The sequence below is a fragment of the Rissa tridactyla genome, chromosome 4 (genome assembly GCF_028500815.1).
Source record: "Rissa tridactyla isolate bRisTri1 chromosome 4, bRisTri1.patW.cur.20221130, whole genome shotgun sequence".
Taxonomy (NCBI): Eukaryota; Metazoa; Chordata; class Aves; order Charadriiformes; family Laridae; genus Rissa; species Rissa tridactyla.
Window position 1 is genome coordinate 40865229 of NC_071469.1, and position 20102 is coordinate 40885330.

Consider the following 20102-nt stretch of genomic DNA (forward strand, 5'->3'; position numbering starts at 1 on the left):
ATGCACGGAAGTACTGTGGGCAATATAAGAATCTCTGGAACCGTATTTCAAGTGACGAATTATTTTACTTATAGGAAGATTCCAACACCTATGGCCATTTGGTTGTTGGTTCTTCTGTTGAACTGGTGGACAAGGAGGTGTCACACAAATCTTCTGCAAGGACTGGAGAAAAATTACTATTTGGCATCCGTGCAAACAGCCACTGATGGCCATGACAGGAAAATCCTATCCTGTCCTCCTACTAGTCAGCATTTGGTTACTTACCTGTCATAACTGGTTTCTAGTTTACATTTTGCTTGCTTCCATATGGGTACACCTTCAAATAAATTTCCTTGTGATCATGTTTGCAAGACTGTACAAAGTGAACAACAGCAACGTTACTAAACAAAACTGCAAAGTAAGCCAGAAAAAGGTTTTATTTTATTAGGAATGGTACATTTAAACACATGTAAGACTTTGGGATTAATTTACATATTTTTCCAAAATGTTTCCCTTCTTTAACAATACAGAAGTTAAAAAAAAATGTAATTCCAAATTATTATAAGAACAAACATTATCTGCAGTGGAAAAAGACCAAAACAACTGTGCATTTAAGAGATTTAAAGAAATTATCCTCTTTATGCTTTCAAATGATTAACATTTCCTGTCACAACTGACTACACTTTTCCTGGGATTTTTGCTGCTGTCGTTACTAAAATAACCTTCCTTTCCATCAGGACTATTGCTAGTCATACACACATTATTCAGTATCATACTTTTGGGTATGAAAGCTATGTCACTTTTATAAACATCAAAAACATGGACATGCATATTGACATTTTTGTGCAGTTTTATGGAGTCACCTGTCAAATAAGGCCTCTACATACAATAACACATACTAGTGAATTACTGGAAAATTAGTATAATGGATTCCCAATAATCCTGACATCTGGATGGTATGTCTCATTTTAACAGGAAATTCCAGCTTTCGTTACTGGTTAACATTGTATCGATTCACTATCCAAATGAGCAATATTCAACTGACCAATGTGTATTCCTGAAAGTCTGTTGTAAATTAAGCATATTATCAAGGTCATTTAAAGCTGGAACTTAAAACAGCCTGTTAAGCCGAGCAACGGGGGAAAAAAGTGAACTCTAAATTCAGCTGGTCCATTCATTCTCACACAGAAAAGCAGCCACAGAACCTTAAAGGAATAAAATCTATACTTCCTGTTCTCGGGGACTTAATACCAAGGACAAAAGCTAACGTAGTATTTTGGAAGTCAAAGGCCTTGGAAGTGGAAGGGAAAGTGAGGGCAAGAGAGGGAGAAAGCAGCGTATTGTCTCATCCCATTACCTCAGCATTATGTGTACATAATATATCTATGATAGAAATGTTTACTAATAGCAGGGAAAAAACATAAAAAAAGAGACTTCCCACTCCAGACTTCACTGAAAGGAGAAAGCTGACAGCCCCTCCTCACAGAGATGGCCTATTTGATGACAGGCACTTTGGCAATGTAAGAGGAGGTTACGCTTTCATCATGTTAACTCATCCCCTCCCAGTTCGCATGTATAATTTGTCTCAAGTCTTCAAGAAACTTGAATCAAATTAAATGCATTAATACATCTCTAAGAGCAGGTTAACTACGGCTATGAGCAGAGCTCGACCTAGAACGAGATTTTCTTTTCGAAGAAGAGGGAGATGGGGAAGAAGCTAGCAAGCTGGAGCGGTGGCTTTTCTGGGAGTAACTCTTTTTAGGTGTACGACTGCGAGATCGGGACCGGGATCGAGATCGGGACCGGGATCGAGAACGAGACCTGGACCTGGACCTTGATCTTGACCTGGACCTGGACCGGCTGTCCGATCTGGAAGATCCTGTAGACCTGGACCTGCTGCGAGATCTTGAGTAACTCCTCGATCGAGATCTGCTTCTAGAGAAACACAATTAAGAGCTGTAGTCTCACATCCTACTGAATTTAAAAACCTCAATTTAAATTCTCAACTACTTCGCATGCACAGCACACCCATCTGAACATCTGAATGCACTATGCACAGCATTCAGTTACTTCAGAGTACTGCTGGATTTCTGCTATGGTCCACAGAATCACAGAATGGTAGGGTTTGGAAGGGAACTCTGGAGACCATCCAGTTCAATCCCCCTGCCAACACAAGTTCACCTACAGCAGGCTGCACAGGAATGTGTCCAGGAGGGTTTTGAATGTCTCCAGACACGGAGACTCCACCACCTCTCTGGGCAGCCTGTTCCAGTGCTCTGCCACCCTCAAAGTAAAGAAGTTCCTTCTCACATTTAGGTGGAAGTTCCTATGCTCAAGTTTGTGCCCGTTACCTCTTGTCCTGTTGCTGGGCACCACTGAGAAGAGCCTGGCCCCATCCTCCTGACACCCACCCCTTAAGTATTTATAAGCGTTGATAAGATCCCCCCTCAGTCGTCTTTTTTCCAGACTGAAGAGACCCAAATCCTTCTGCCTTTCCTCATAAGAGAAGTGTTCCAGTCCTCTAATCATCTTCGTAGTCCTTTGCTGCACCCTCTCCAGCAGTTCCCTGTCCCTCTTGAACCGGGGAGCCCAGAATTGGGCACAGTACTCCAGGTGCGGTCTCACCAGGGCAGAGTAGAGGGGGAGGATGACCTCCCTCGACCTGCTGGCCACACTCTTCTTGATGCACCCCAGGATGCCATTGGCCTTCTTGGCCACAAGGGCACATTGCTGGCTCATGGTCATCCTGTTGTCCACCAGGACTCCCAGGTCTCTTTCCACAGAGCTGCTCTCCAGCAGGTCAGCCCCCAACCTGTACTGGTGCATGGGGTTATTCCTCCCCAGGTGCAGCACCCTACACTTGCCCTTGTTGAATTTCATAAGGTTCCTCTCTGCCCAACTCTCCAGCCTGTCCAGGTCTCTCTATATGGCAGCACAGCCTTCTGGTGTGTCAGCCACCCCTCCCAATTTTGCGTCATCAGCAAACTTGCTGACGGTGCACTCTATCCCTTCATCCAGGTCATTGATGAATATATTGAAGAGGACTGGACCCAGTACTGACCCCTGGGGAGCACCACTTGTCATTGACCTCCAACTAGACTCTGTGCCCCTAATCACGACCCTCTGAGCTCCGTCTTTCAACCAGTTTTCTATCCACCCCACTGTCCACTCATCTAAGCCACACTTACTAACTTCCCTATGAGGATGCTGTGGGAGACAGTGTCAAAAGCTGTCCAGGCTCCATCATAATATCTTGTTAGGCCAAGGGGAGCAGGAACTGCTAGCCTTGACAATCTCTGCTAGCTTGCCAAAATATGACTTACCTGAGAAAAGATGCCTCCCCCCGCCCCAGGAGTGGACAAACATTTTTTTTTAGCCAATTTTTTAGTCAAGAAAAGCACAGAAATGAAAATTCATACCTGTGCTATTTATTCTCTATGGAAACAACCATCCAAATTAGTTAGGGTTTCTTTCAAGATGCTAAAAATGTCTCTAAAGGCATGGAGCACCAGTACATTTTAAGGCCTAAGAGTTTAACACCTTCTCTAGTTATGCATCCTTTTTTTGTGAAAAGAAATTGATTTATTTTTAAGAGAGACAATGAAAGGGCTGCAGCTAACATGTTTTTTTAATGACCAAATGGCAGAACTGCTTTGGGAATAATGCAAGCAAGCTAACTTTTTCTTTTATTCTCATTAAAAGGTTGGCTTTCACAACTATTTGAGAGCCATTTCGCAGGATTGTGAAGCAGTTTTCTATTAAATTACAATTATTTTAATACCAAAATTCCTATCTTTTTAAAAAAGGCCTTTCATTTAGCTATAGTCTTATCTTTAAAAAAAAAATTCTCCTTACTGTCATCCAACAGTATTCTATTTACCTTATTTTCAGCAAGTTAGTTCTTATCTAGATCTGTTTACACTGCTAGAAAGTAGTTCTGTGCTGTGCTATTTAGCTCAGGGACAAAGAATTAGATAATAAAACTTTGGCATTGATGCTACCCAAATCCATGACCTCAGCAGAATTTTATCAGGTCAGGTGACATACCTATGCCTTCTGTGATCTTCAGTCAGTTTAATTCTGCGTCCATTCAGCTCAGTGCCATCCAATTTTTCCAGTGCGCTCTTCATATCACTATAAGACGCAAATTCCACAACCCTGTATACCATCAGGAAAGACAAAAAAAAAAAAAAAATCAAACAACTTTCTGTTGATTCACAGCTTGATATTTTATCTTCCAAAAGCTAATTGTTAACTTGGTTAACAGGAAAGTATGACACTAGCAGTCCTAGCTATTCATACCTTTCACATTTTCTTAAATCTTTACAAAACTCTCATCTGCAACGAGATGGAAAAAATCCAGGAAGCTACACAAAACTGTACCAGCTGGGGAAATATCTTTTAGTCCTCCACTAAATTGCATTCTAAAGCTGTCCAAGAAACAAAATAAACTTGCAGACTCTCCTGCCCTACTTAGATTTAACAATGAATAGAAAAAATCCTGTGTTTGTTTTTTTTAATCTGTTTTCCCCTCAAAAAAAGTCTAAGTTACATTTGGTTGCAGTGGCCCTAGAGCACTGTTTGACCAGCAAAGACACTCCATTCATAATTACCTCTCCCCTGCTTTGTCATGCAGGACCTTTGTAGTCTGCAGAATTAAGAATGGAGAGCAGGCAGGTAGGTATTCCCTGTGGAGATTGGTTATGTTGATTTCCCATGACTTTGTCTGTTGAACCAGTGGAAAGAAGCCATGGACAGGAATTATTCTAGCCTCAGGAGTCATAATTAGATCATAAATTATTATACATTAATAACTCTAAGTCCAAGACAGCAGAACCGAACTGTGGAAAGGTTTTGCCCCTTCTTCTGTTTTGACTTTGTTTTCATGGTAAGGAGGAGAGACTGAGTTCAATACCACTTCTGAAGTCCTACTTTCTGACAGGATTTTTTTTTTTTTTTAATTGGAGAAAATTCAGCATCTAACCCACACCACAGGTTTATGTTTCATTTCTTTTATGTTAAAAGGATAATCTTAACAGTTTCAGTTATCATACAGATTTGGACCCAAAATTAACTTACCCTTCATTCCTGTTGTTTCTGTGTGCATCCACATAGGTAACCTCCCCTGCCTTTCTCATTACATCCTTCAAGTCCTGCAGCAAAAGTTAACATTTTAGCCTTAAAAAGGAAACAGACGAGTCAGCTAGCAGTACATAATACCCACTAAAGCTTTCTCTGCTAAAACTGCTTAATGCTTTTATATTTTTCTATAAATATATGTAATTTAGAAAAAAGTTTCTGAAACTCAGTCTATGTAATATCAGCTGCATACAGAAAGAACCCCTCACTTTTACAACTATAGTGCGTAAAATACTGCTTTTAAAATAATCCTGCATCCCCAAACCAGCTGTTATGAAAACACTTAAAATACATATGCACTGAAATCAGAACAGATGAAAAACAACATAGTATTAAATGCAAATTTTCATGACGGACTATAAGCATTAACACCCCAGTTAAATACCAATCCAATATATGTAGACAAACTCATTCCATATGCTCACCTCCCCCAGCTTCACAGCAAAATTAAAAGCAAATAGGTGTAATTACTATAAAATTACTGATTTTACATGGGACATCTTTTTCTTATATTTCACTTGAATATCTGTCACACTACAGTGCCACGTCAATAGACACCCTTCCATTTAACTTAATAGAGGCTAAACACGCAGACACTGTAAAATTACTTGCTCAGCAACAGGATAAAGTACAAACAAATAATGTAAAAGGTCACTAAAATACTAAACATTTGTATAAGTTAGAGCAGTACTTTTACCGAACAGTATCTGGTTATTTTATAATCCCAGACTACTTACCGCAACACGCCACAAGTGGCAGATGATAAAAGAAGGTACCTTAAGCAAAGAGTTGCTTGTCCAATACCTAGCTGGCCAAGAGGAACTCTCTTACATGAGAAAGGCAGAGTGATGGCTCATAGCAATATGCTTCACGGAGGTACCAGAGGCCCTGAAAGCACTGGACATAGTCTCCAGAAGTGGCTAAAGAACCCGAGGATGATCTGTGCTAGCCAATCGAGATCAAACCCAGGCAAACCAAGATCTAGATTGCCAAAAAACAGGAATGTCATAGGAACCAAAAGGAAAATTCAGAACAGGCCAAACCCTAGAATTTCAGCCACTAGAAAACCCCCAAATCTTTGGTTCTTTTTCCTCCACACAAGAAAAATGAGGGTTAACCAAATCAAGGTTGTTAGAAGAGGTTCAAAATGCACTTGGTTAGAAATATGCTTAAGAAAGGAAAGACTACAAAACAAAAAGCCAAGAAAAACTTTAGAACCTTTGCCACAGAATATAAGAAGGCTTAGTTTTATCTAATATTTTAATTAAAATTTAATAGATTTATTTTAAAAACTGGCATATGCAAACTCGTAGGTATTTCCCTTGTTTCACACATGTTTAACACAAAGAAACTTTAACAGCAAATGAAAAATAGGCCCTACAGCACCATTAAAAGTTATACTTCAACCTCAGTATGTTTATCCCAATTTAGAGATGAAGAACAGAATTTTGGTTCTGCTCAAGTCAACGAGAACTTAACCAGACCAGGACTGGTAAGTCAAAAGGAAGTTAGAAAATGTTAATCTACGCAATTATTTTCTAATTCAATAGTTTTAGACTTTAAAATCGAGGCCCCACAGACTTGACACACTATATGCTGAATACTAAGGATCATCATCATGAAATACCATTTGTGATAGTAATGTCAACATGATTAAGATGTCAACATTATTGTTCAAAAAAGAGTAAGTGTGCATGTGTAATACAAGCTCAACAGAGTATTTACTCTTCATAGGGGAATGTTTTAAAGTTATCTGGTTTTACTTAGCAGAAATCAGTGAACAGTCAAATTTTATCCTAACTTTACTGTTCTGGTTCACTTTAAACAGCACAAGAATACCCTGTTGTCCTTAGCAGCAAAATAAAATAAGGTGTAGGACAACCATAAATAGGAAAAACACATATTAAAAATTACATCTTGATGTAACACAGATCTACTTTCCCAACTGCTTGAAAATTCAAAGATACTGAAGAACTAATGAGGGTGGTTGGAAAGCTCTGAACACGCACAAATATATGTTTGCTAAATAAGGAGAATTCTGACAGTTTGTCTACTACTTAGATATGAGATTATCTGTTAACAATATAGTCAACAATTTGAGGAAACTGATCTGAATACAAATTTTATTTGTGGTGGGGGTTTTGTGGGGTTTTTTTAGTTGTTTTTTTTCTTTTTGTTGTTGTTGGTTTTTTTTATTAAGTATCCCAACACAGTAACTTTTAAAGGAGACAGAAGTTCTATAAGCACGGGGATCTGCACACACCAAAAACAAAATTATGCATGCAAGTTTTAAAGGAAGGTTCCATCAGCAGCACTGATTGTGCTTGCTAGAAACTCAGGGATTAGAAAGGAAGAATAATGCCACTACTGTTAATGTGTTTGCTATTTTAATCTGTTGTGTAAGCAGCATAGTTGAAAGAAGTTAAAACACTATAGTTAGTATCAAAGCAGTACAGCTTCAAAAATGAAATGAGGCTTGCATATGGATTTTAGCTTCAAACAATTTCTATTTAGGCAGGTATCAAGAAGTAAAGTCTCTTATGCTAACTTATAACATATTTAAGAGAGTCATTAAAACATTTAATTAGAATCCTAAAGATTCATCAGCATGAAATCTGAATTGGGTGGGCTTCAGTCTAAAATGGTAAGTACACATAAAGCCATTATAAATATTCACAAGTAAAAAAAAGTTACAGAAGTGTTAATTTTTTTTTCAAATTATGAATTTAACACTAAACAGTATCACAGGATTTGCTCTCCTTAATACTTCATTCTTGCTTACTTCTCTGGTCCCTACTGTAGTTTCCAATTGCTGTGTTTTAAAGTGATCTCTTCATATATGTAATTGCATAGCAAACCAGAAGGTACTCAGATTAATGCTCATCACATCAACTCAGAAGTTGTTTTTTTAGTTATTCAGTAATTAATAGAACTGTACAATTATGAACCTTTTGAACCTGTCATGCAAAAGATAAACAAACCCAGTTCAACCATTTATCTGCATGGATTGTACCCAAGCTCTTATGAAACACATCAGTGGAGCTCCAGGCAAGCCTAACAGCCTCCTCATGTGGATTTAGCTGTAAGACCAAGGCTTTGAACGTTCAACATGTTCTACTGCATTTTTCAGTACAGTAATTAAAGTCTCTTTCAAAGAATATAAAGGTTAATGAACACGACTAAACTCCGCTATTCACTCACGTTTTGTAAATGGCATCGTTGCTATGCCCTTAAAAAGTAAACTTTCTATAGACTGTATACTATGCAGAATACAACTAATGGAATTGATTATGTAGTTATTCTGTTAAAAGCCAGCTAAAAATTAGCAAAACATTAGCAAGAGGTGAAAAGGAAAAAAAAAAAAAAGAGAGATGGCAAGAAAGCTTCAAAATACAATTACTGAAAGTTTGGGTTTTTTAAAAAAATATCTACAGTAAGCATACTTTATACTTTACACAGTAGCTTTCTTAAGATTCCCTTTATTAATGACGTATTACCAGGCTTTTCAATCATGCATCATGGCACAAAAGTAGTTTGCGAAACATAAGACAAGACCCTAAATTTCACTCAAACCAAAGGCAAGCACTTCCAGGTGTAACAATACAAAAGGATGACAGTCTGAATGGATGCTATGCTGCAATAATTTAGCAACAATTTAGAGTCTTCAAAGGTTTTATCAGTTGGTAAACACAAGTAAGCAAGAATCACTTCCCAACTACAAAATCTAGTTATAGAACTTATTTGCACAGCTGTGAACCCAAAGTTTTGAATGCTAGTTTTTAGCAATCACTGAAGCTCTTTTGCTTGTTTTCTTTATTCAGGTTAAATATTTATGATGGCTTTATTAAGAAATTAAGCTGAGAGCAGTCTACTTACAGGGTAGGAAAATAAGGTGTAAAAAAAGAAGACAAGATGTTAACTCACCTGCCAGCTGATACGGGATGAAAGGTTCTCAACTATGATCCTGTGTTCAGTACGAACAGGAGGTCCATACCGGCTAGAAGAGGTCAGGAAAAAAAAAAAAAAAAAAAAGGAAAAAGCCTCCAGTGTAAGGAATTTAGAACTTAAGAAATCTGATGTTTTCTATAGTTTGCTGAGAGATTTTAAGTATTTTCCTTGTTGCTGGACTGCTGATTTGATTCTCCCTAGCCAAAAATATATTTGAGAGTCCACTACGAGAAGAGAGCTGCTACAAGAGGGTTTGAAAGGATTTTGATGAAGAATTTTATATCAAGGCAGTCAATATAGCTGCCATTTTTCCTAGATACACTGAAACAAGTGCCTAGGAGAATAAAAAAAATATAAAGAGAATTAGTTTAATTTTGGTATTTGACAGGCTTGGCTCACATATACGGTTTTGGAGGATATTCACATAAAGGGCAATTTTTAAAAAAATTTCTTTGGTTGGTAGGATAAATTCTGCTTTATGTCAGGGAGATAGAAGGCACAATTTAAAGGCATCTTAGTTCGTGCTTCTAAATTCCAAATCACTTGTTAATATTTATAAATGCCACCATGACCTATATTAGATATTTTTGTGGATAGAAATATTCTTATTTTCGTAAAACGAGAGCTAGATAACTGGTTGCCCTGAAATAACTGTAGCAGTTTACAGTTCCTGAATGAAAGCCGATTTTTTTCACTTAACCAAAAATTAAAGCCCCTCTCAAAAATGAAAATATGACTTGAAAATGTTCATACATCTGGAAAGAATACTGCCCTTGCAGGTCATTTCTGTTCCCAATCCTAGTCATTCTGAGTCCAAATGGATCTGAGAACTATGGAAAAAGGTATGCCAGCCTTTTGATAAGTAATGCAGGATTCTAACAATGGCACTACTTTGTATTACTATAAAAAGATTCAAGAATCAAGAACACTGACCTTAGAGAAAATTATTCTCATCTTCTCCTCCCATAGAAACATAATCCTAAATGGTGTGTATTGATTTGTACACTGAAGCATAGGCAATTTCATTTCAGTGCATACCTCAAAGTGTCCCAATTTTTTTCAGAACATCCAGATCTTCCAGGCATTTAAAGAGAGGTCCCAGAGTCCCAAAACTGGCAGGCTGAGTCTCATTTTTCCATTATTGCAAACGGCAGTCTCTTCCTGTCTGGCATCGGCAGTCTGACGTCATGAACATGACTACAACGTCAGATGCCCACGACCTTCAATCACACTTCCTACTTTAAAAGTCCACTTTTAGCCTGGACCTCGGACCAATTATACCGCATCAAGGTTACTGCCACTAAAGAAAAAATAATCTAATTAGCATACTTGCATATGCAAATTAGATGTTCCAGACACTGGTTTGTAACTGGCAGCAATTCTGACTTTGAAACAAACGCAGAGATTTATGTCAGTTAAGTCTTCGTCGTTCTTCCAAACTGTACTCTGCATAGGCCACGGCTATGAATGTCTCTACAGAGTAAATTATTCCATACATATTTACATCACACAGGTCGATATAAAGTACAAAGACGTAATGCGTAGTTGTTTGGTGGAATATATGCATATCTGCAGAACTTTCACAAACTCCACTGCAAGTTGGTGCAAGGTTCACCACTGGCTCAAATGCGAAAGTGAACACCTCCACAAATACTTCATGTCCACTACAGGTATTCTAGAGATGAGCTATGTCCTGTTTTTCAGATTCCATCGTCAGACAGAGGCTCTCCTTCTGCAAGGCACCTGCTCGGTCAGCAAACTCAATCAGTTGGTATTTAAGCACTTCTGCACATGATAGTGTCTTGTGCCCTAGCACTGTTTCTCAAATACAGTTCCTTTTGTATGCTGTACTGCAGTAAGCATTTCCATAACCGTACAACTGGAAATGTGAAAGCTTGGTTAGACAGTAAATACCTTGAACTACTGCTCTACAATAATTCTACTTAGCCTGTAAACTCAGTTTAATGACAAAAGCCTCAATAGAGAAACTCTGGCATTTTTCTTCATGTAGTTTTAAAAGCAGCCAATACAACTGCAGCATTACTCCTTCACATCATTTACCACAACAGTAGGAAGCAAGACCGATGTAGTGCCTACAAGAAGGAGAGGGAGCATTTCACAACAGGTTTGTGAACCTCTGTAAGCCAGTTAAACTGCTTTAAAACCTACATTCTCCCAGCCAGAGGAGGTAAATAACAGTGATGGACCTCCAAGGTTTGAGAACATAAAACTTATTTTGTGAAGCTATACAAGGAAACAGAGCTGAATCCCTAACTCCAACCACACAAAGAAAACAATATTTCAGTACAGTTCTGCAGTTATTCTGTTAGTAGGAAACAGAGTCCAGACCACCTACCTAGATCCACTCTGCGACTGGTAATAACTGAACCGTTGTGGGAATCTGCCCCTTCCTCTTCGGGCTCGAGCATGCTCAATTGTAACCCTTATGATAGGAACAAAACAAAACAAGCAAACAAAAATTAAAACAAAACACAAACTTTAAGTATTTGACACTGACTTAAATCTTTCGCAACTGGAAGCACATGTACACAAACAAGAATTATCTTGCCCTTGCAAGCAATGATTTATAACACAGTTACTGGCATTTCTTAAAGAGCCAGAACAGTGGTATTCTCTTGCCTCATTCATCTCCCTCAGACTTTAATGAAAATTGTCATGGGTCTGTAATTCAGACTGGAACAATTAAATTTGCTCAACCAGAGCCCAAGAGTAACCACAAAAGGAAAAAAGTACCAAAATAAGTAACAACAACCTAATGACCTAAACCCAACTTCCACAATCAAAATAAAAATTACTGTAATATACAACGACTATACTCCACGTTGTTGCAAACCGAAGGGCAACCCTCCAAATGATGAAGCCGACAGATAAATAACAAATAAATAAGTTCAATTCACTTTTACCAATATTTCTGGTGACAAGACCTTGAGTCATCTTTGAAGGAGAAACGTGTACAAGTGGGGAACCAGTCAGCCCTGCTCCAAACCACCACGCCCTCCAGTCCCAAACTATCTTTGGGGCTGTAGCCCCAAACTATGTAAGGCTGTAGCCAGGATCCCAATGAATCTCTTTATCTAAAGATATGGAAGGTGTATCCCACCATGGAGCCCCAAGAAACAGGTGTCAGAGCACAAGCTAATGCACTGTATTTGAATACAAAGCACTTTTGCTGTTTGTAAGTGAAATTATGGTATCAAGTTTACCTTTCATCACACAACTCTTTACCATTTAATTCATAAATTGCATCATCAGCATCCCTGTGGTCTTCGAATTCCTGGAAAGAAAAATGGAATAAAAATGTATTTTTCCCTCATAGTACATTCAAATGCTAGAAAACTGCTTTCTTTATAAATTTTACATTTCTGCAGCAAGTATCAGCCAGAACTTTGAAGGAGGAAGTGAATTCCTAGTACATTTATGACTAACAACCAAGATGTTCCCATTCATGACCATTTCTTCTCTCTCCACCCTGCAAACTCCTTTTGCTTCCCTCAGTTGTTTCAGTATAACTATTTGCAGGACCTGTATAAAATAAACTAACTAAATTACCTGGTTTATTACAGAAATTTTTAAAATACTTTTGGGGAGAGAGGTGGGGGGATTACTTCAGTTTAAAATACAGATCTACATACAGGGAAATCCATATAACAGCACAAGCTGATCAACTGCAACCAAAAGGAGGAGAGCTGTGCACTCCCAAAACCCTCTGAAGAGTTATGGAGCTGATTCAGTTCTTACTGAATTGTCAAAGAAAGAATAAACCATAAAAAAAAGCCCTTCCTGATTTTTTTCTGAGAGAATTCAGATCACTAGTCTGGCAAAAAGGTGCCTGCGTAAGAAAAGTAAGAAACATAAGCCCCTCTTCAACACTGGCCACCTGTGGGTCTGGATCAGCTATAATACGCAATTCCGTATACTGTTGCAACGGAATCTGCTGCTTCGCTTTTGGCAGCAATGCTGCTTTAGTCAGCCCGAGTAGCCTCTGCCCACTATTCAGCCCACTGGTTCTTGGCAAAGCTGTTTGTACAGCTCTGCAGGAAACTAGGTCAAGAAACCTATCCAGATTAAAAACTGCACACTTTGTGCAGGAGGTGGGATGAAAAAGACTGTTATTTTTCAACTAGATCAGCTTCCCAGGTAGGTTCATTATGTGGCTGAACAACAGTGGTGACATCATGTGAAGCAAGGGGAGAAGGGAAAGAAATAAGTGGTGAGAACAAGCAGCTGGGTAGGGACTGCTTGAACCAACAGTGTGGATGGGGAAAAAAAACAACTGTGGAACTGCAGCTTGAGCGCAATGAACAGCAGAGAAGAGGCTTCTTAAGTTGAAGAAAGGGTTTGCGTAACTATAAACAGCTTTTCAGAAGCAATATAGTATTGCTTAAGTGATCTTACCCCCTCTGCAGTGAAATCTGTTTCACTACTGAGTGAAACATCACCCATCTTTGCATGATGATGCAAAGATTATCTTGAGAAAATTAATTTAGGCCCAGCAGTTAAGAATATCAATAGTTAGCACCTACAACTCCCATGATTTCAGCAAGTTTCTAACAAACAATGTCTGCAAGTCTATCTAGCTTTACCTACTAGCTTTATGGTCTGAAGTTTGAAAACATTCTGCACTGGAATCTACAATATTTAAGTCAATACAATTAATTTCAAAGATCAAGCAATGATTTCAATCAAGCACAATGAAATATGCTTTTAACACTACAACAATGTTAAATCAAAATCACTTGGTTTTGTAAGAGGTTTTATAAATACAGATTTTAAATAAGCAAAACCAAAGATGAACTGACAGCCCGTCATAAGTGAGGTACCACAAAGGATAATGCTATTCAACGCATTTATAAATTATCTGGATGACAGGACTGAGTGTACCCTCACCAATTTTGCAGCTGACGCTAAAGTGGGAGGAGAAATAGATATACCAGGAGGAAAAAAACCCAGAGAAACCTTGGTAGTCTGAAGGATTAGGCCAACAAGAATCGCAAGTTTTAACAAAAGATAAATGTGAAGTCCTGCACCTGGAACAGAATAATCCCAAGCAGCAGAACAGGCTGGGGTCCGAGTGGCTGGAGTGTAGCTCTGCTGAAAAGGACACGGAAATCCTTGTGGAGAGTCAGCTAAATGTGAGTCAGCAGTGTGGCCTTGCTGCAATGAAAGCAAACCGCGTCCTGGGTTGCCTCAGTAAGAGTATAGCCAGGAGACCAAAGGATGTGATTATTCCACCCTACTTGGCATTTGTTTGGCCACACCTGGAACACTGTGTCCAGTTTTGGTCCCTTCAGCTCAAGGCAAACACTGAGAAATTGGAGCCGGACCAGCAGAGAGCCACCAAAACTGATCAGAAGGCTGGAGAACAAAGAAAGGTTGAGAGCGCCATGCTTGTTCAGCCTGAAGAAAAGGCAGCTCAAAGGGGATCTAATCAGTCTTCCAAAACCTAAACCACAGTTACAGAGACGATGGAAGTGCTTTCCTCATGTGGCTGCACAGTAACAGGATGACAGGTAAAACGAGGGAAAGATTTGTTCAGATGTAAGGAAAAAATTCTTCATCACGAGAACAATTAAATTTTTTAGACAGTCATGGGACAATTATTCAAGCTTATTAGCGAGCTTCAAAAAGAAAATGCTTCTGCCCAGGAACTGGAGAAGAGAGGAAGGAGGGTTGGCTGACTCACGTACAGCAGTTGAACAGAAGTTGTTCCTGAATGAGTCAACAGCCCTGCCCAAGAAGAGAAGAGCAATGCTCAGGGAAAGGCGATTGAGAAATAGCAGCAATTGGAAAGGACGCACTAAATAAACTCAGGCTCACGTCTAGATCAACCATTTACCTCCAGCAGGTATTTACCTGGTTGCAGTCAACAAGAAGTAGCTCATACTGCAGGGCAATCAGGAACTGGCATGTGTAGGAGTCAAGAAGTAATACTCGTATGAAACTAACGTAGGCAAAGCCTGCTTTTTTGTTCTTTTCCCATAGCTTCACCCAAGGGATTGATTTTGGCAGAACAAATGACATATAAGCCTGACATAGTGCAAGGGCAGTATCAGCCTTTCCAGTTTGAACTCAGTGCAGCAGAACAGCTAATTCTCAGTTCTCAGGAAATAACAGTTAAGTAACAGGCTGATCCTGAGTCAACTTGGGAACATGTAAAGCTGTAAAAAATCTGGACAACAGTTTAGGAGCACAGAGCACTAGAAAGCATTGGCAGAAAACTAAGATCCAACAAACTGTATTTCATTTAATAGTCTGACAGACACTTAGGCCCCGTGAACACATTAATGGTGAATATGCCTAACTTCAACTGCACAAGAGTTAAAAGCTGTGCTGCTTAAATCCAACAGGAAGCACCTATTACACCTGTTGTCTTAGACACGTACTTTGCTTTTATGTCGGACCACTATTTAGAGATATGACCAAGCAGACCAGAAGTAGTGAGGGAGGAACGTACGTGGTTCTGTATAAACTTTTCTCCAGGTCAAGACTTTGTCAAGTTTTGGAATGCCATTACAGGATATTTATACTGTCTTCAGAAATAAGGGATAAAATTTAAATCCATGGAAGACTATGATTAGACAATGTATTTAATATAGCTAGAATATTACCAAGATTTTGAGCAAAACCTGGCAAAACCCAGTTGAAACTGTAATTCCAACATCTGAAAAGCAGTCTGAAATGTATACTTATTTTCCATTTTCCATTGGAACTACTATTCTCTAGACCGTCTTCCCTTCCTTGACATCAGCCTAGCAAGGCTAGTACCTGCAAGCAAGAGAAAGGAAATTAAGGTATTACTCACCACAAATCCAAATCCATTTTTTAGATGGATTTCTCGTATACGTCCATATCCTTTGAAGAATTTCTCCACATCCCGTTCCCGAGCACGTGAGCTTAAGTGTCCAACAAAGACACGACAGCCACTCATCTTAAGGTTGATGCTAAGAAAGAAAACAGCACTATTTATCAGATCGACAAAATAGGGTGATTAAGATCACTTTTACATCTCAGAAATCTTGGTTAAATAGGATTTGATTTTATTGTCCCCCCAGTATATATGTTCAAAATCCAATTCTCTATAGCCAGAGAAGTGAGAAAATCCTGTCTTACAGACTTCTAGTAGAACCCAGACAGAACTCCCAATTCGTCCTTTTTAGTCATATAAAGACTTCTTGTATTTGAAACAATGTTTCTGTTTGTTGTTAGACTAATAAGGCTTTTTCACCACAGAGCATGAAAAAACCCACTCTATAAGCTCCAAGATGAATCTACTAAGCTAAGAGCTGTTAACAAAAACAAAACAAAACTGTTACACTAATCATTGGGATAACAGAAAACATTCTCAAACTTTGGCTTTCACCTGAAAGAACTGCTGCAATAAATTACATTACCATCCAAAAGATAAATGGTAGTCATCAAATTACTTCGATTTGCACTAACCATAAAATACCTTATTTTAACAGTCTATGAAGTTACGAAGAAGAAGCATTTTGTTATTAGCAGATTTCAATGGCAAAAGCAAAGGTCATTTTGAATATTCAGATTTTCAGAACTATCTACTGATCCAGGATACAAAATCTGAGATATTTTATCGAAGCTCCATTGTTTACCCTGAGTATGTCACTTTTTCAGTTTATGTGATTTAAAATTTTTAATTTTTAAGTTCCTGTAACTGGAAAATATTATTTATTTGGCTCACTCTGTGAGCTTGCTGCCATACAAAACCCAAAGAATCCAGGCCCTAAGGAGTGGTAATACAATGTGATCTTATATTACAATACTGGTCTGTAAAGCAGACAGTAAACAGACAACATACCGCATTAGCTGTGAAAGTAGTTCAAGACAATTTGGATGCAGAATTTTGAATTAGCGTGATGTACCTTGTGTGTTAACACCCACTAGGTTTCTATCGATTATCATCTTTCCTCGGGCTCACTATGCCATCAGAGAAGCGCCAGAACTTTGGAAGGCAGGGTATAGGTATAGGGCTTCCTATGGGCCAAAGGGCAGAAGTGCGACAGCACTTACGTAGCCTAAACTGTCCCCGAACCATGACCTGAAGTGATAGCTATTTAATCACTTTCACGTGAAAAGTTTTGTGCTTCCCCTACAAGAGCCTATGCTGCCCTTTGTAACCATTCCCTCCTTTGTGCCCACACTTGCATCTTTATGCCCACATGCAAATCCAGCTCAGAGGACTGAATCAGCTCCCTCGAAGAGTAGCCAGTGTTCCGACAGACTGTTCCCCCGATGCACCCTTACCATAAACACTGGCAAGGCCAGCAGTATTAAGCAAAAGCCAGGCCTTTGCAGAGGAAGGACAGACTTACATAACTATGCTCTAAAACACGGCAAGAACAGTCACTCTGCCAACAGCGCTCATTTGGGGAACAACATAGACTTGACAGATTAAAACGACTGCATAACTGCTGCTCGATACTTTTAGTTCTTCGTTCTAGGGAAACAAAGTGAGGAAGAGAGAAGAATCACAGAAGGAAATTTACATGGGGTGGATGGAACTGACTGCGCGAGAAACTGTCACAGACACAGCGGAGAACGTGGAAACTGTGCACGAACGACTTATTTAAACACCAAGGGAGCACAATGGATCTGAGATCTGTATCGACACCTGCAAGTCGCAGAGCTTCACACGTTGTTCCCAGCACAATGCGTTTGCTGACTAGCGGCTCACAAGATCGAACATGCAGGCCGGCAAGCACGGGGCCGCAGCCAAAGGCCATCTGCTCGTCCGCCTCTTTGAGCGAGCCGAGACGGGACGGGGCAACGCCAGACCCGCCGCTCCCCCAGGGCGGGAGGGCCCGCTCCGGGGGTGCCCCGTCACCGAGGTGTCGGCCCACCCAGCGGCGATCGCCTCTTCGCGGCGGACGCCACGGCTTTACGCTCACTGCCAGCCCCGCCGGCTTCCAGCCGTCCCTCCGAGCAAACCCGCCGCCATCAGCCCTCCCGTCCGCAAAGCCTGCTGCCGCCGCGCCTCCATTACCCACGGGCCGCCCGCCGAGCGCCCGGGCCCGCGGCACCAGCGAGGCCTCCGAGCGCAGCCTCCTTCCCCTCAGCCCGGCGCCGCCACAAGAAAGGCCGGGCCCGTCCCCGCCCCGCAGCAGGGCCCGGCTGCGCGAAGCCCTGCTCGCAGCTCGCCGCCCGACGCTCCCCCGGCCCTCCCGCCACCGAGGGAGCCGAGGAGGGGCGGCCGCTCACCGTCGCCGAGCGCTGAGTCCTGCGGGCCGTGAGTGAACCGGCTCTTCCCGGCGGCGGCAATGGCTGCCGTATTCCGACCAGAGACCAACGCCGCCGCGCGCCCCCAACCGGCGCTGCGCAACCGCCGACGCCCGACTACCATTCCCAGCGTGCCGCGCGGCGGCCCGGACGCGCCCCGCTCCCCCGGGGCCGCCCCGTTGCACGCTGGGAGATGTAGGCGCCGGGGGACGGGCGCCGCGGGGGCTTTGGGGACGGAGGGACGGTGGTTGCGGGGGATGAGAGGGTTGAGGATGAGGGTTCCCCAGGGGAGCGGCTTCTGGCCGGGAGGTGAGGGGTGCCGGAGGGGTGCGGCGGGCCGGGGCGGGCTGCGGCCCGGTGAGGGCGAGCGGCGAGGCCGTTGGGTCAGGGGGAGGCCGAGGGGCCTCCTGCCGCCACCGGGCCCGCGCTGAAGGGTAGGAGCCCGCCGGCAGCCAGCGCCTGCCGTGGGGCAACCTGAAATCAGTCAATCCCATGCCTTTCCCGGTGAAGTGATGCTGTGCCGGTGCGTCCCTGTCAGCCTGCTGCCAAGACCCCTCCATTCCACTCCGTGCCGAACTGCCCTGTGGCTTTTGACCAAGACATAGCCGAAAAGGCGGGTATCTGTACTAGTTAGCAAGCGGAGGAGCGAAGGCACATGTCCGAAGAGTTTATCCGAAGTGTTACACCTTAGCTCGGCAACTACAGTTCTCCTGACAACAAAGTTCGCCGTGGCAAATCCCTAACGACCGTGTTCTCGTACACAGAATTAGGCTGCTTTGCGTAAAACCGCAATACGCTTACTGTCGCTGACACCAGGGGGAAACCTTGGTGAAGACACAGGCTTGTATGGAGCTGCTGGGCAGAAGCAGTTTTTCCATGTGTATACATCTGCAGCACGCTACTTTTCCGGTTTGTCAGTGTCTGAGATGTACTCATTTTATGGAATTCTTACAGTGTAACTCATATCAGTTCACAGTGTGATAAAATTGTTGTCCATTTCTTCAGGAGAGCATAGCATAGCTTATTAAATCTTTACTGTCCAGACGCTTAAATATAGCTACAGTTTGTTTTGCTCTTTTTTTTCCCCTCCTCTGGTAGCATCATGTCTGGATTTCATGATTTAACTTGGAGTAAATATCTAAGTTACATTTATGACATTGTATGTTAGATTTCAGGCATCATTCCAGTTTCTTGCCCCCTAATTATCCTTTAGGGTGGAGATATTCAACATCCATGTGTAAGCCAATGCAGGCAGGACGCAGGAACAACCACAAAACCATGGATGAAAGGCAAAGAACAAGTTTAATCTCAACACCTCAGAGAACGGGGAATCTCCAAAGCAACACCCGGGTAGAGGCACACAAGCAGGGGACGCAGGCACCGCGGAGTGAGAGTCCTTGTTAGCAAGAGTCCTTGGCAGTGAGAGTCTCCTTGTTAGCAAGAGTGTGCATGGACTCCCTGTTCTCACTGGTATTTAAAGGGTTCAAATAGGCATAGTTTTTCCACTGTGCTTTGATCATCTTCAACAACAGCCCAGGATTCTCAAGCGGCTAGATAAGGTGTCCCTGAGCCCATCGCAGACTTATGTTATCTAAGTGCAAGTGTTTTACTTGCAAGCACCCAAGACTGAACAACAATTAGTGTGATATATGTGTTTCCCAGCACCCCAGGTGCAAGTCACTTGAGTGTATTTACAAACCTCCTCGCCGATCTTCTGTTGCTTTCCCACAGTCCATAATAAACAGAATCATTTAGGTTGGAAGAGACCCCTTGAGATCATC

The 20102-nt window shown here is 41.4% G+C and overlaps 1 protein-coding gene across 7 annotated transcripts; it reads right to left on the reverse strand.

Annotated features, from left to right (window-relative positions):
- Nucleotides 1-398: 398 nt before the first annotated feature.
- Nucleotides 399-18449, reverse strand: LOC128908468 (serine/arginine-rich splicing factor 5-like). Of its 7 annotated transcripts, none has more exons than XM_054198736.1 (8): nt 18304-18449; nt 15890-16028; nt 12291-12361; nt 11423-11509; nt 9043-9115; nt 5059-5132; nt 4027-4137; nt 399-1914 (listed from the first exon to the last, which is right to left on the reverse strand). In XM_054198736.1, exons 2-8 carry the CDS (start codon nt 16013-16015, stop codon nt 1623-1625), a joined length of 834 nt encoding a protein of 277 aa, XP_054054711.1. In that variant the 5' UTR covers nt 16016-16028; nt 18304-18449; the 3' UTR covers nt 399-1622. The 7 variants fall into 7 exon arrangements, 2 of the variants coding, with proteins under 2 accessions (XP_054054711.1, XP_054054712.1); XM_054198737.1 differs by lacking the exon at nt 18304-18449 and adding an exon at nt 17993-18269; XR_008465959.1 differs by having other exon boundaries at nt 1887-1914; nt 5059-5157.
- Between the last annotated feature and the right edge of the window lie 1653 nt (nt 18450-20102).

Excerpts from the sequence above, each read along its gene's own strand:
- LOC128908468 (XM_054198736.1), bottom strand. The coding sequence starts at position 16,015 with ATGAGTGGCTGTCGTGTCTTTGTTGGACACTTAAGCTCACGTGCTCGG. Across the intron at positions 11,510-12,290 it reads AAAGAGTTGTGTGATGAAAG|GGTTACAATTGAGCATGCTC; the intron begins GTAAACTTGATA and ends TCCTATCATAAG. Across the intron at positions 9,116-11,422 it reads CAGTCGCAGAGTGGATCTAG|CCGGTATGGACCTCCTGTTC; the intron begins GTAGGTGGTCTG and ends GACCTCTTCTAG.